This window comes from Symphalangus syndactylus, chromosome 6 (assembly GCF_028878055.3).
Source record: "Symphalangus syndactylus isolate Jambi chromosome 6, NHGRI_mSymSyn1-v2.1_pri, whole genome shotgun sequence".
Taxonomy (NCBI): Eukaryota; Metazoa; Chordata; class Mammalia; order Primates; family Hylobatidae; genus Symphalangus; species Symphalangus syndactylus.
Window position 1 is genome coordinate 147,091,130 of NC_072428.2, and position 15,534 is coordinate 147,106,663.

The window sequence follows — 15,534 nt, forward strand, 5'->3', positions numbered from 1 at the left end:
CTGGGTCCACACCTGCCAGTCACCAGGGGTTGCTCATTTTTTCCTCATGAGACCAAGTACACACAAGAAAAGGACAGTAAAACAAACCAAACTCCAAATCCCAAACCAGGTACCCTTTAAGAAAGTGTGCTGGTTTGAGGAAAGGCAGCATAAGAAGTCAGTAGACAGCGGTGGCTCATGGATAGCTGGTCAGACCCTGCTTTGGCAGTAATAACCCCCCTGGCTGGGAAATGCTCCTAGTCAGTGAATTTGTGGCTACGATGGCCTCAACCTGCTTCCCCGCTCCCGAAACTCCTGTCTCTATCTCACGGTGTATGGAAGATACCATTTTCTCTGACATGTTGTGCCTGGTGGCCTTGGGAAGGTTTCGCTGTAATTTTCATATCCGTACCAGCCCCACCTTGTGCTCAACCTATTTACAAAAACCCGCAGGCAGTCAAGGACATGTGCAGTGTAGATACAGGGTGTGGCATGGCTGAGGACTTTATTTACAAAGGATCATGCAGTTGTATTATTACACGCAAAGCATCACAAATAGAGAGGCAAAACCACGACATATTGAACACAAGAGTTCATCCGGTTGACCCAAGATGTAGACCATGAGTTATTCAGGAAGGTGACACAGCTGTCTCATTTGACTCCATCAGAACAAAGCATCAGTGAGCAAAAGGTCTCCAACAGTAAGAAAAGTTGATATTATAGAAACTTCCACAACAGGAATTCACTGAGAAAGAACGATTAGTGATACAAACCAACCCAGGGGTCACCGGGCGAGAGCGCACCGTCATGCAAAGCACCAGCAAGCAAGGTCAGAGGTCGTTAGAGGCTCAGAAAAGGGGCTTCCCACATCGCCCCTGCAGTACAGTCACAGTTTCCAATGATCACTTTTGTGACTATGCAACTGGGCTCATATTACTAGCTGCAACATCACAAAAATGACACTGGCCACCGCTAATTAGCTGGCAAGGTAAGGGTTTGTCCGTTTTACCGTGAGCAGCGTTAGTGAGCGCCATTGCACACAGCAAGAAGGGAGAGAGTAATACAGAGAGAGAGAGAGAGAGAGAGAGAGAGAGAGTTTTTAAAGCAAAGCCCTCACATGTGATGCTAATTATCTCTTAGCAGTTTCTCTTTAAAGTGTAAATGTGCTCCCTCTGGGCTCCAGAAATATTTAATTACACATCTCCGTGCCTGGCGAACGCGCCAGGCCAGAGTGAGGACGCGTCGTCTATTGTTCAAAGATAAGAAACGCTGCAGCATGAAGACAGCCGGTGTCTTCAGAAGGGGTCTCACCTTTCCGGTCGCTGAAATCGGGGTGGCTATTTTATAGCGAAAACCAGCCACCGGCAATGTTTGTCTAAGCGTGAAGCTTTCTGAGAATGTGTTCACTCACACCCACTGTCCAGGTAACACATGAAAGGCGGCCTTGGCTGAAACGCTGGGTGGTGCCAGGTAAGGCAGGCAAGAAAAGCTTTCTACCCTGATGTGGCTTTCAAAACCATGTCTGGGGGTTCATTAGCTTTTGAATTTAACAAAAACCTTCTTAGGCTGTATCTCCTCAGACCCTGGAGCAAGGGAAATTTGGGAATCCAATTTTTCTTGGTGATGAATCGTAAACACTGAGGGTTGGTGATGTATATGTTCCAGTCCATATATGGATATGGACGTAGCAACGTGCCCATATGCATATATGTGCAAACACACTGGATGAACGCAAAGACGGGGTGTTAAGATGAATTGTCGTCTTTGTAGCTACATCCATTTTGCCAAGAATGACTGTTTTTTGAACACTCTATTTCAGGAAATTATGTAAGATTTCTACATAGTATGTCTTTAGAAATAAATCTGTATTGAGAGAAGGTACATAATGGCCAGGAGATTAGGGTGGGCGAGGAGGGAACTGTGTACAGTAGTTGTTTTAGGATGTACTCAGGACTCTGGATCCACGCTCTGCGTCCCCAGGGGAGGTGACGGCAGGCAGGGGCCACTGAGTGTGTGTTGTGGCTGTGACACCAGATTCATGTGTCTCCTTGGAGAGGCTCCTGATTGATTGCTATTGATTCAAATTACAAAAAACTGTATTTTGCTTTTCAATGTAGACTAAAAGGCAAAATAAATTGTATCATAATAAGCTTCAGAATCTGTAATACACAAATTCAAGAATTCCACAGAGAATTCAAAAACGGCTTCTTTATGACAGTCCTTATCTTGTTAACCTCCCTCCAGTTACATAACTGTAGCCTCAAGGGTGAGTAATTGTTAAGAATCAAGTCACTTTATGATAGTGGGGCATGGCACTGGATTAAAATGCATTTTCTGTTCTTATTCTCGTTGTTTGGATATTTATCTCTTTTCCTCAATAGGCAGACTTCTGATCAGTTAAATGTAAGATATATTCTATACAATTTAGAGCTTGGTCATTGATGCTGTTGACAATTTCATTTTCCTTGTGGTGGTTTATTCACTAAGCACCACCACCTAGCCAGTGCGGACCAACTGTTTATCACAGTCGAAGCTGTGGTCTTAAATGCTGCTTTTTTTCATTGTCAACTTCCTCCTGTAAGACGGAGTCTAGCATTCATTTCAACAGTTCAATAAATACACTCTCAAACCAGACAGCCTATTGGGTGACTGGCTGACTGGAGCAATGAACAAAAAAACTGAATTTTTAAAAAAAGGTCAGTTTCAAAATAGCCCTAAAAATCTAGACAGTCACGGGCTAAGTGTCTCCGGGCTTTCCTGCAAGATCACCCAGGGTGGTATCTGGGCCTGCGCTCCTTACCTCTTTCATCCCATGCAGCCAGATGAGAATCCAACTAAAAATCCGAGCTTTATTCATCAATATCCTGTGGCACATACACTTTAGGGTCTTTGTCAATTGAAGAATCTTATCAAAAATAATGGCCCTATTTCCACAATTCGAAGATGCCTATTCCCCCTCACATTCTAATACCTCTGAAACTAGAAAATCGCTCACAATGAACACGTGCGGTTAATGGAGCCTTCCCTCCTCTCGCTTCCCTTCCCTTCCCCCCTGCGGTGCTGACACAGACGCTGCCCTCGGCGCGAGGGGCATCTTAGAAGCACAGAAGCCTGGCATCGCTCCCCCTCTGCCGCACACTCGGCGCACATTGCCGTGCCGGCGGGCTGTGCGTTATACCTGCGGAAGTCCAGGAGGGACCTTGAGGAGGAAGGGACTCCCCGGTCATACCAACTCAGGAAGTGGAACTGGGTCACGGTGCGCGTCTCATTGGTCTGCAGGTTCTTCAGATAGAAGCTCCTCACCAGGAAGTCCTCGCACCAGATGTGCTCGGAGACCAGGTTCACCTGGCAGGGAGGAGAGGAGGGAGGGGGACAGAGACAGGTGTGGACATTGTGAACCGAACCTCAGGCACTGAGGAGCCCAGGGCCACCTCTGACCAGAGAAGGGGGTGCTGCGAAGAGGGCACATTTTACAGCGCAGGTGCGTTCCCTCGGCTTCACGGCCCCCTCCCACCTTCCCAGTGTTAACACACTAAAGATAGCTCCGTGCGAGTGTGTGTGCTTAATGTTATTTAGGGGCTTAAGCGTCAAATAGTTTTTCAAAGAGTTACAATCCAAAACTATCCTACTTTTTGTCTTTTGCATGTCCATGTTATATAAACCCTCAAAAAAAGAACCAGAGAAAAATTACACTTTTCAACAAAAGCAGCGACACAACTACGTGTTCTGCTAAATGGTTCCACTCTAAGGGAGACTCCGTCGTAAAGATGTGCACACCTGGGTCTAGAGCAGGAAAAGCAAAAGGCTCACGGAGGCGCGCTGATGTGAACCCCAGCGCAGGCACTTCCGGGCCTAAGCGTTTCTGCAGGAACCCCGAAGCCACAGCTGTGTGGTTTAGGGTTCACACTTAAGCCTCTAACTCGCTTCCTACTGTGGGGCTGTGGCATTCTCACTCATTTCAATGCCAAACAGAATCAGAGCGTGCGTTCTAGTGCTGGCTTAATCACTCATGTTTATTTAGTTCCTTCTTGATGGGGGCAGAAAATCCAGCCAGATAAATAAACTGGTCAGCAGGTTATCCTCAAATAAAAAGGTCACATGATCCAGCCACAAAACTCCAAGCAGAGCCACGGGGAGGCCACATGGCTCAGGCGCTGGCATCAAGGATGTGCGCCGGGTTCTTTTAAAAATGGACCCCACTTAAAGGCCTGTTATATGGGACCGGGACCACGCTGTGAGGCGAATGTTTTTTCTACTCTGTCAGCATTTGGATTTAGAAAATCTAAAAAATAAAAACCACACCACATTCCCAGGGTCTGGTTCATGACCACGTAGTCGTGTGAAGCATGCACATGGGCATGCGGCCCTTGGGGGTGGCTCAGCCTCCGTCCCCTGAACATGGGGGGCGCTGAGCCTCCCTGCATCGGGCCAGGCTGCTGGGGCCCGGGTCCTGGCCTGGGTGGCTCTGGTCGGAGTACCTCATAGATGTGGTAGAGGTTGGAGCCTTCATCTGGCCAGTAGTGGTAGCACTGCCGGACGCCGTTCTCCGCGAGGGGTGTCAGCATGACGATCACCACGCAGCCGCTCTCCCATACCATCTGCGGACAAAGAAGGCCCGTGGCCGCGGTGTGACTGTCTCATCACCGCGTGACATGTGTAATTACTGCACTCGGAAGCACAGTCCAAATTTATTCCATTCACAGGATATTTATTTCATTTTCATCAGACGTGTTTACTCCGCAGCTGCCGAGCGTCTCTGAATGCACTGGCCCATAGTTTACATGTTCCATGAAATATTAAAAAACCCCGCAAATTTATCCCATGCCATTTAGAGCTTCCTCAGGTGTAGGTTCAGCTGTGTGGCTTTCCAACTTTTGATCTGTAAAGGAAACTTTCTATAACGCCACACATAATAGCCAGCGCTTCTTGAGGCGGTGCAAGTGGAACTCAGCCGACACCCTTGCTTGCTGGTGGCTCGCATCGTTTTGCTCACCTAGAGAAACGTTTTGCTTTGTGAAGCTGCTGTCCTATCAGAAGCAGCCTCCGAAAGGCTTCTTTTCAAAGTACATCACGGAAAGCAGTACTGTACTGCTGCAATTTCATTTGTTTATACCGAAATATGGCAACACTATTCAGATTAAAGCAAATACCAAATTGATTTACTAATTCTTATTAGCCACATTGAAACACAATAAACAAAAGCACATTTAAACCCACAGAAATGACAAAGACACAAAGTCCTCTGACCTTGCTTCTTTGCAAACACAACTGGCTACTTGTGGCTATAAACCTACATCTTAACATTTACAGCCTAATTACCCAAAACCATGAATCCTGTGGGGCACACCGATGTGGCATTTGTAGATTTTTATTAGCATATTACATTATAGAGTAAAGAGAGGTCTGCTTTTTCTGCAATGGGTTACATTAACTTGGCAGAAATGTTTATAAGCAACTGCATTTAGATGTAAATTTGGTATCCAAGACAGTTTCGATTTCTTTTAAAAACGGATACAAAAATCCAATTAAGACCTTGTTATTTAAAAAACCCTCATATCTCAAATATAAAATGCTGTCATCGTAGTGCACGTTACTGAATTCCATGTTTATATTTTAAAAATCAGACACAAACATGACATTTTCCTTTTTTTGTATTGATTTATGTTCTCATGGGGCTGAAACAGTCAATATCCTCAGGGCACCTCACTGTGTATCATTTACATCAGAAGCTAATGGAACCAACTGAAGTATTTACGAAAAGCCCACAAATAAATAAGAATGATGCTCAAATTCACGCACTTTCTCTTTCCTTAGTGCCCACCCGACAACAAGATGAGAATTCAAAACATGTTTCTTACGCCAGGCTTTTGAGGCTTTCAAACCTGCTCCTCCAAATCGGTACTTCCATCACATAACAATTTAATGTGCCTTCAGAAGGTGGAGAAGCTCATGGAAGCCATTACGAAAATGAGGAAAAACACAGATTTTATGAGTGTAATAAAAATACAATGATCTAGACCATAAACTAATCATCTGGCACTCGGCTCCCTGCCGCCCAAGTGTGACATTACGGAGCCCCGTCGAGTAGGGGGATCCGCACGGCCTGGAAGCTGCACTCATTGGCTCTCTCGACCGCCCTTCATTATGGGGCGCCTTCCCGGCTCTCTGAAGATTTGGTTAAGATTAAATCCAAATGAAACTTAATTTAAACAAACAATCCCAAAGGCGCTCTGGGGAATAATATTTCTTTTTAGGTCACTGTGTATAAAAGCAGAGAGGGGAATTTACTAAATCAAACAAATAGGGAGCCCAATTGGGTACCAATATTACAAGCTGTTCACGGATCTGATTACATTATCTTGTGTTCCTTTGAATCGGTACATGGCAACTCAATCTAGGAGGAAAACTACGGCATTTCTCCATCTGTTTCCAGCCTTCAACAGCAGCGCCTGACCAGTTAACCTCAGAATACATCGCAAAAAGTTAATTTGGATTTTGGTACGAATACAGAATATCAGTAAAAATCCCAGTCAAGAAAGGTTCAATTTCTAATCAGGGAGAAGTTTCACTATTTTCTTTCTCATTGACTTGGTCTTTGCTGACAGGTGAAATACGGAAGTGCTAACCCATGTCTACCTGTGAATGTGACCTCATTTGGATACAGGATTTTTCAGATGTAATCAAGTTAATATTGGTTGGTGTCACAGATCTTTGAGAAATCTAAAACTGTCTCAGGAAGTAAATAATGACCCAGGGTCTTTATTTAATCTTAATGCAGTTCATTGGAATAGGCAGTTAACAAAATTGTATTGTTGAATTCCAGAAATGACCATTTCTAGCACTTCCTGTTTGGTGAAGGATAAGAGAACACAGCCCCCATGGCCACCTGCACAGCCAAGCACCTACACACCCCAGCACCTGCACAGCCCAGCACCTGCACACCCCAGCACCTGCAAACCCCAGCACCTGCAAACCCCAGCACCTGCACACCCGAGCCCCTGCACACCCCAGCACCTGCACACCCCAGCACCTGCACAGCCAAGCACCTGCACACCCCAGCACCTGCACACCTGAGCCCCTGCACAGCCAAGCACCTGCACACGCCAGCACCTGCAAACCCCAGCACCTGCACACCCGAGCCCCTGCACACGCCAGCACCTGCACACCCGAGCCCCTGCACAGCCCAGCACCTGCACAGCTGAGCACTGCACAGCCCAGCACCTGCACACCCCAGCACCTGCACACCCGAACACCTGCACAGCCGAGCCCCTGCACACCCCAGCACCTGCAAACCCCAGCACCTGCAAACCCCAGCACCTGCACACCCGAGCCCCTGCACACCCGAGCCCCTGCACACCCCAGCACCTGCACAGCCAAGCACCTGCACACCCCAGCACCTGCACACCTGAGCCCCTGCACAGCCAAGCACCTGCACACGCCAGCACCTGCAAACCCCAGCACCTGCACACCCGAGCCCCTGCACACGCCAGCACCTGCACACCCGAGCCCCTGCACAGCCCAGCACCTGCACAGCTGAGCACCTGAACAGCCCAGCACCTGCATACCCCAGCACCTGCACACTCGAGCCCTTGCACACCCCGGCACCTGCACAGCCAAGCACCTGCACACCCGAGCACCTGCACAGCCGAGCCCCTGCACAGCCCAGCACCTGCACACCTGAGCACCTGAACAGCTAAGCACCTGCACACCTGAGCACCTGTTTTGTGTCAGGCACTTGGCTGGAGGTGCTGGAGGGGACAGACCCCGACAGTAGCTGGTGGCAGAGTGTCCCTGGGCGCTGTGGGGTTCCATATCCGCCCACAATGCCCTCAGACTGCAGAGTTACAGTCTGGGATTACTCTTCCTGGAGCAGAAGCAGGCACCACCATCCCTGGATCGAACCAAAGCCACTAATAAGGACTGAAAATGAGCCACAGGTGTTGGGTCCCAAGCGTGAATGGCCGGCACCACGCTTTGGAGGAGAACTGACGCCCCCCCGTTTTACATGCTTCTTCTGCAATGCAGCGTCCCCAGGCCTCAGCATCCCCCTTGAAGGCTCTAGCTGTGCCAGCTCTGTGGGCCTGGGGTGGGGAGGGGAGCGATGTTGCGCTTTGCTGTTTATGATTCCAGCAGGAATGGAAGTGGTCAGCCCAGTGATTCTCGGGGACCATCAAACACTGGGGTTAAAGCCTGCTGCCAGGCTCTGTGAACCTAACCCATCTCGACGCGCCTGGCAGGGACACAGCAGCTTGCTGTGGGGTCTCCTGACAGCTGTTCAGCAGCAGCAAGTGGAGAAATTCAGTAATTCGGACAGTGACCCCAGGAACAAGAAATGCAGACTTCGGCTGCTGTTTGACCCAACTGAGTAAGTTTACTGACTGTAGATTTAAAATCCATATTGTTGTTTGTTACAGGTTCAACGCTGTCCTCCCCACAGCTTATATTGGCGTCCTAACCCCTGGTACCTGTGAATGCGGCCTTATTTGGAAACAGGATCTTTGCAGATGCAACTGAGCTGAGGATGGGTCCCAATCCAACGTGACTGTGTCCTTAGAAGAAGAGGGAGACACCTCGAGAAGGCACAGACATAGAGAGCGGCCATGCGCAGACAGGCAGAGATGGAGCGTTGTGGCCACCCAAGCCACAGCCCTCATGGCAGGCGGCCACGGGATGCTGCAGGGGCCGTGAGGGACCTTCCCCCGCAGGTTTCGGAGAGCGTGGCCCTGCTCACACCTGGATCTCAGACTTCCAGGCTCCAGAACTGCGAGGGGATGCCCTCCTGTTGTTTTAAAACAACAAGTTTGTGGCACCTTGTGATGTCAGCCCTAGCAACAGACGCACTCGCTGCAACCTCACTCTCTGCCTTCACCCATCAAATCACCCACAGGCGTGGAACAATGCCCACCCTGCCTACGCTTCCTATCAACACCGATGGAGAGGAACACAGGGCCTCTTCACTCTAGGTCCTTTTTGAGTGCAAAGTATTTAATCAGCAAACAAACAAGAAAACAAATGACCCAACTAAAAATGGGCAAGGGATCTGAGCAAACACTTCTCCAAAGAAGACAGACAAATGGCCTGCAGGTATGTGAAAAGGGGCTGAATGTCATCAGCCATCAGGGAAATGCAAATCAAAACCACAGTGCACTGGCACCTCGCGCCTGTTGGGATCGCTGCCACCAAAAAGAGGAGGATAGCAAGTGTTGGAGAGGATGTGCAGGACAGGGAACCTTACACACTACACGGTAGCAATGTGAGTGAGGGCAGCCTTTACAGAAAACAGTATGGAGGGCCAGGCACGGTGGCTCACACCTGTAATCCCAGCACTTTGGGAGGCCGAGGCGGGTGGATCACGAGGTCAGGAGTTCGAAACCAGCCTGACCAACATGGTGAAACACCGTCTCTACTAAAAATACAAAAATTAGCTGGGCGTGGTGGCGTGCACCTGTAATCCCAGCTGCTCAGGAGGCTGAGGCAGGAGAACCTCTTGAACCTGGGAGGTGGAGGTTGCAGTGAGCCGAGATCGTGCCATTGCACTCCAGCCTGGGTAACAAGAGCAAAACTCCACCTCAAAATAAATAAATAAATAAATAAATAAAACCAGTATAGAGAGCCTCAAACAATTACACAGAACCACCGTAAGATCCAGCAATCCCACTTCTGGGTATAGACCCAAAGGAAATAAAATCAGTGTGTGGAAGGGTCATCAGCACCCCTTTGTTTATTGCAGAACTATTCACAATAAACAAGATTCGGAACAACCCACATGTCCGTCAATGGATAATGGATAAAGAAAATGTGGTATATACACAATGAAATGTTATCCAGCCTTAGGAAAGAATGAACTTCTGTCATTTTTGACAACATGGATGAACCTGGAGGACACAACGTTAAATTGAAATAAGCCAGACACAGAAGGACAGGCGCCCCATGATCTCACTCACATGTGGCACCTAAAAAGGACGCACTCAGGGACAGAGTAGAAGGGGGGCTGCCAGGGCCTGGGGCTGAGGGCGGAATGGGGAGCGACTGATCCAAAGGTAGAAACTTTGAGTAGAGGACAGCTGAATGCTGGAGACCTGGCGTTCAGCATGGTGACTGTAGTTCATAAGAGTGTTGGGCACAGAGATTTGCCAGGAGACTAGCCTTCAGGTGCTCTCGCCTCATACAAAGAAACGGTAACTACGCGAGGAGACGTGTGTTCATTAGCTTGACCGTGGCCATCATTCACGATGTCTGCGTGTGTCAGAGCATCAGGCTGTGCACCTTAAACATTTACAATTAAAAACAACTCGACTGGGCACAGGGGCTCGCACCTCTAATCCCAGCACGTTGGGAGGCCAAGGCAGGCGAATCACTTGAGGTCAGGAGTTCGAGACTAGCCTCACCAACATGGCAAAACCCTGTCTTTACTAACAATAGAAAATTAGCCATGTTGGTGGGTGCTGTCATCCCAGCTACTCAGGAGGCTGAGGCAGGAGAACTGCTTGTGCCTGGGAGGCAGAGGTTGCAGTGAGCCGAGATCATGCCACTGCACGCCAGCCCGGGCGACAGAGCGAGACTCTGTCACACACACACACACACACGCACACACACACAGACACACACACACACACACACACTCTTTAAAAAAGCTCTTCTGAAGCCCCACTGAGACCTGATTTAAGGGAAGGTGATCAATCTGAAATAGTGAAACATTTGAGCTGGATGTGGTGGTGTGCACCTGTAGTCCCAGCTAGTTGGGAGGCTGAGGTGGGTGGGAGGATCATTTGAGCCCAGGAGTTCAAGACCAGCCTGGGCAACACAGTGAGATCCCATCTCTGAAAAACAAAACAAAAAACGGAAATAGTGAAACGCCAGGCCATTTTCTCTACAAAACATCCCTGGGCCCCTTCAGGAGGAAAGCTTCTCCTCCTTCTACTTAGATCTTTTGTGATGTGTCCCTTCCTGCCTGTGTTAGTCTTGTCTTTGCCTGTATGTCTTTCCTCTGCCAGACTATCATCTCTTTAAAGACTCCATCCTAGTCCAGTTACCTTTTCTACTCTCCACGGCATCTAACAGATGCTTCATTGAAAACAATTCACATTTCTAAGAGGCCATTTGGATATTTACATAAAAAAAGATAACCGAAAGAAAATGTTATCAAAGGCTTGCATGGCAGAAGTCCTCCAGGACTTGCTTAAATGTACAGACAAGTGTTCAGTTTTTAAAAAAACAAGCATGGTAACTGCATCCCGCTGAAGCGGTTGCCATGAGGTGCATTTCCTCCAGAGCAGGTGCGGGGCCCACGCAATTCTGCTGCACAGCTCATTTCTGCTCATTTCTGTTGTGAGCATCCTCTCGTGGGCTGAACAGAGGTTTAGACTTATAAAGAAGATGCAGCTAAATTTAAAAGGATGAGGAGTCAGTTAATGGGAAAACACTCGTATTTCACTCCTTAGGAGCTCACCGATGCTGGGAAGTTAAACTGTGTGGTCTGAGACAGATTAAAGAGGAATAAATAGTGTGTATGACATCTTTTGCAGGGGAAACCTTCAACTCTGCTCTCACCCTGCCCAGAGGACAGTCCTAAGAAATGAAGCTTCAGCCTTTGTGGCTCTGGTTCCGTGAGAGTCACAGGCTCCAGGTCACAACACACACCTTTGGACACAGTAATATAACCCGACGCAGGATGACAAAACCTTCGTGATGCCGTCCATGACCAACTCATGGTGCACCTACCTGGCTTTTTTTTAGTAAACAAATATGTCAGTGTGGGATTCATTTAGGGATGACACGATGAGGTGACGTAGCCCACACACACACCAGTACTGCTGACGGAAAGGCTGATGGGGGGCAGCGGGAGGAACCCCCCTGTGCCGCTATCAGATCGACACCTATGCCGCCTCGCAGCCCCATCCCAGCCTGAGGAGCAGCTGCAGCAACCTCTGGGACTTTTCCACCAGCAGTACTGCTGCCCAGGAGGAAGAGGAAGGCCTCAGAATGAGGACTTGCCACTCCACCAAAGTCAGGTCTGTGTTCTCCGGGAAGGACGCACAGCCTGCGTGTGTGCGAGCAGACCCCGTGTGGCTGGGTGTGGCCACCCTGCGGCGTAGGGGTTCTCATGGTGGGAATGCACACTCACACACTGGACTTCCTCTCCACCCAGCCTTTGTGTGACCGCCGTGGATGACTTTGTGATCAGGCATCGGACCCGCACAGGAAATCATCTGGCACAGGCGTCACTGAGACTCCCTGTGGCCTCTGCCTGTGCTCACGTTCCTGGTTAAATATGCGCCTGGTCTCCTTGCGGGGAGCTGCTGCACTGGGCGGCCTTTCCTTTTCAAGATCAGGACCTGACATAAATGCATCAGATCCAGTTGTGGAGCAAGAGAGGACGAGGAAGAGGAAGAGGGGAGGATGAGTGGGGAGGGGAGGAGCTGGGCAGAGGCTGGGAACCAGTCACACACAGGAGCAGCAGAGCCTGCTGTTGTCAGCTGGAGCCGTAAGAACCAGTCAGAAAGGAGAGTCGGACCTGTCCTTTCTACTTGAGTCCCATTTTAAATTCTGCACGTGTGTGGCGAGAGACTGACCGACCATCTTTGTGCTGTCCCGAGCAGAACCACAGACAAGCTTTGAGGTCACAGGTTTCAAACCCAAAATTTAGATAAGATAACGTGAGAAACAGTTTCTTTCACCTTTAAAGATCTGTGAATTTACGAATAGAAAAAAATCCAGCAAGACCAAACCTTTGAAATATAACAACATCCTGGAAAGCCTCAGGCATGTGGCTAAAGTACTTATCAATCAGGGAAATGAAAAATCAAGTTTTTCCTAAGAAATTAACTAAGAATTAACACAACTCTCACGCTTCCCTTTAATCAAGTAACGTGCCTTAAAATCAAGCCATCTGTGAGGTAGCAGGCTCCGAAGTCATTTCCCTCTAACCTCCTGAGTCTCTCTTCACTCCAGAGTCAGTGAGATCTGCAGACGGTTCCCTCTCGTCTGCCAGTCACTGTCCAGGGGGTGGAACAGGATGATGAACAAGCTGAGTCTTCACTCACACTAGGGAGCCGCAGGGACTGGGGGACATTCTCATGTTCTTGGAGCCAGACCACTTAAGGTAACCAAGGACCCAGAGCAGACACCGTGGCCCCGGGCTGGACCCATCTGACCAGAAAGGAGAGGCTGCCAGACACCGGGTCTGTCCTGGACTCAGGGCCCCCTGCTACTGGATGCTGGGTCTGTCCTGGAGACTCAGGGCCCCTGCTGTTGGACACTGGGCCTGTCCTGGAGACTCAGGGTCCCTGCTGCTGGATGCTGGGTCTGTCCTGGAGACACAGGGGCCCCGCTACTGGATCCTGGGTCTGTCCTGGACACTCAGGGCCCTGCCTCCCACATGCCGAGGGAACATTAAAACGGTTGTTAGTAGCTGGGGGCCGTGAACCAGCTCGGGCTGAGCAGATGCCATCTTTGGAGGATTTAAACAGTTTTTAAAATTAGATGGTGTAGGACCATCCCCTCTACCGACGCCAGGCCAGGGTCATCTCTGGATGTCTGAGGTTTGGTTGCTGGTGGTGCTGATGGCGATGCCTGCAGTGGTCTTCCTGGGCTGATCAAGGAAGCTGCCCAGAGACAGTGCATGGTGTGGAATCCAGGCCTGCCATCTTCCCACCCACCCCTGCCTGGACTAGCGCAGTGGCTGACACAGCAGACAGGCAGATACACAGACAGACAGGCAGGCAGACAGGCAGACAAGACAGGCAGGCAGACAGACAAGACAGATAGGCAGACAGGCAGACAGAGACAAGACAGGCAGGCAGACAGACAGGCAGACAAGACAGACAGACAGGCAGGCAGACAGACAGGCAGACAGAGACAAGACAGGCAGGCAGACAGGCAGGCAGACAAGACAGACAGACAGACAGGCAGGCAGACAGACAGGCAGACAGAGACAAGACAGGCAGACAGGCAGACAGACAAGACAGGCAGGCAGACAGACGGGCAGATGGACAGGCGGACAGACAGGCAGATGAGCCACTGTGCCGGGTGGTGGGCGGCCCTGCACAGTGACAGTCAGCTCTCAACTGTCGTTCTCCTGCACCTCGGCCTTGCTGCGGGTGGCTGGCAGGCAGTTGGAAGGAAGCACCGCTACATTCTTTGGGTCTTCCACAGTTCCAAGTTCAGGTTATTTTCTTAACCATAGTAAGAACTATGATCCACAGATGCCAAATAATAAAAAGCTGTATTTATATCAAGCCTATCAATTTGGAAACGAGAAAACATATCCCCCCAGCTGAGGCTTCATCACAGAATACTTTTAGAAGTGGAAACTAGAAATTGATAGTGCACCTTTTTCTTGATAAAATGTTGATGTGCAATAAGAGTCAACACGCATCCGATGCCAGCGGGACACCTGCTGACTTCAGCGAGTGCTTTGTGCTCTCTCTGGGGGCCAGGGGAGCTGCTTGTGTCTGACTCCGTCCTGAAAGGCAGCCTGTTCATCAGACAGGAGAGGCAAGGCTAAACTTTGGAGTCGTCCTCTTGGCTGAGCCTCCCATACGGGGAGCCAGTTCCCGTGGTGGCTGTCCCCCTGCCTGCGTTCCTGTGGTGGCTGTCCCCGTGCCTGGGTTCCCGCAGTGGCTGTCTCCATGCCTGCGTTCCCGCGGTGGCTGTCCCCGTGCCTGGGTTCCCATGGTGGCTGTCCCCATGCCTGGGTTCCCGCGGTGGCTGTCCCTGTGCCTGGGCTCCAGGACCCTGGCTTTCTATGTCACATCTGCAGACATCCACTCCGCACCTGATCGTGACAGACTATGCTGCCTACATTTCTGGTTTAGAAACAGCTGTTGTGTATCGCCTGGGCACAGCCAGTATTTGGTGGTGACACACAGAAGCTCTCTCTGGAAGAAGAGCACATAATTCTGCAGCTCTTTCTAAAAACAGGAAAGGGGGGATGGCGGGTGGCCAACTCCCTTCGGCTGACGCGAGCCGCGTAGCACAGGGTGTGGTGGAAGGTGGCGCAGCAGGTGAAGGCGGTAGGGAGGTGGTCCGTGATGGAATATCGATGCCCGCGCCCCCTCCCCTGCCTCCCCGGCAGTCCTAATCCTCCAGCTACAGTCCTGCCCGCAGGGGCTTCTCTGTGACGGCCGCCCTGTGCACCAGGACATGACGGGGCCGGGGACGCACTATGCGGCCACGTCCCCGGGAAGGTGCAGACCTCACTTCCCATGGGGAAGTCTCGGCACCTGGAGAAAGCGTCACTTTATCTCCTGTCTCTGAGGAGTTTGACTTTCACATATTCTGTGACTTGAGACTATGCACACGTGTATTTCTGTAAACAACACCTACTCTGGTCATGCTGAGGTCACCGCAGCCGGACCTCTCTTTTCTGTTTATAGAGATGTCTTCATGAATCACTGTGCCTTCTTCATCTGCAAGGAGTGTGTGTGCTGAAGAGACACCCCTGGGTCTAGAATGGGCTTTGCCTCCCACCAGCTGTGTGGATCTGGGTGGGTCCTTATGGCTCTCTGGGCCACAGCTTCATCCTGGGTAGAATTGGGCTCGCTCTATATATCT

At 50.1% G+C, this 15,534-nt stretch overlaps 1 protein-coding gene across 5 annotated transcripts in view; it reads right to left on the minus strand.

Annotated features, from left to right (window-relative positions):
• The window catches only part of PTPRN2 (protein tyrosine phosphatase receptor type N2), a 987,645-nt gene that overhangs the window by 34,786 nt on the left and 937,325 nt on the right, over positions 1–15,534 (minus strand). For all 5 annotated transcript variants that reach the window (XM_055269741.1, XM_055269742.1, XM_055269740.1 and 2 more), the window contains 2 exons: positions 4,458–4,577; positions 3,158–3,324 (listed from right to left, as the gene is read on the minus strand). In XM_055269741.1, coding sequence (XP_055125716.1) covers positions 3,158–3,324; positions 4,458–4,577 — 287 coding nt within the window. The remainder of the gene's footprint in view (positions 1–3,157; positions 3,325–4,457; positions 4,578–15,534) is intronic.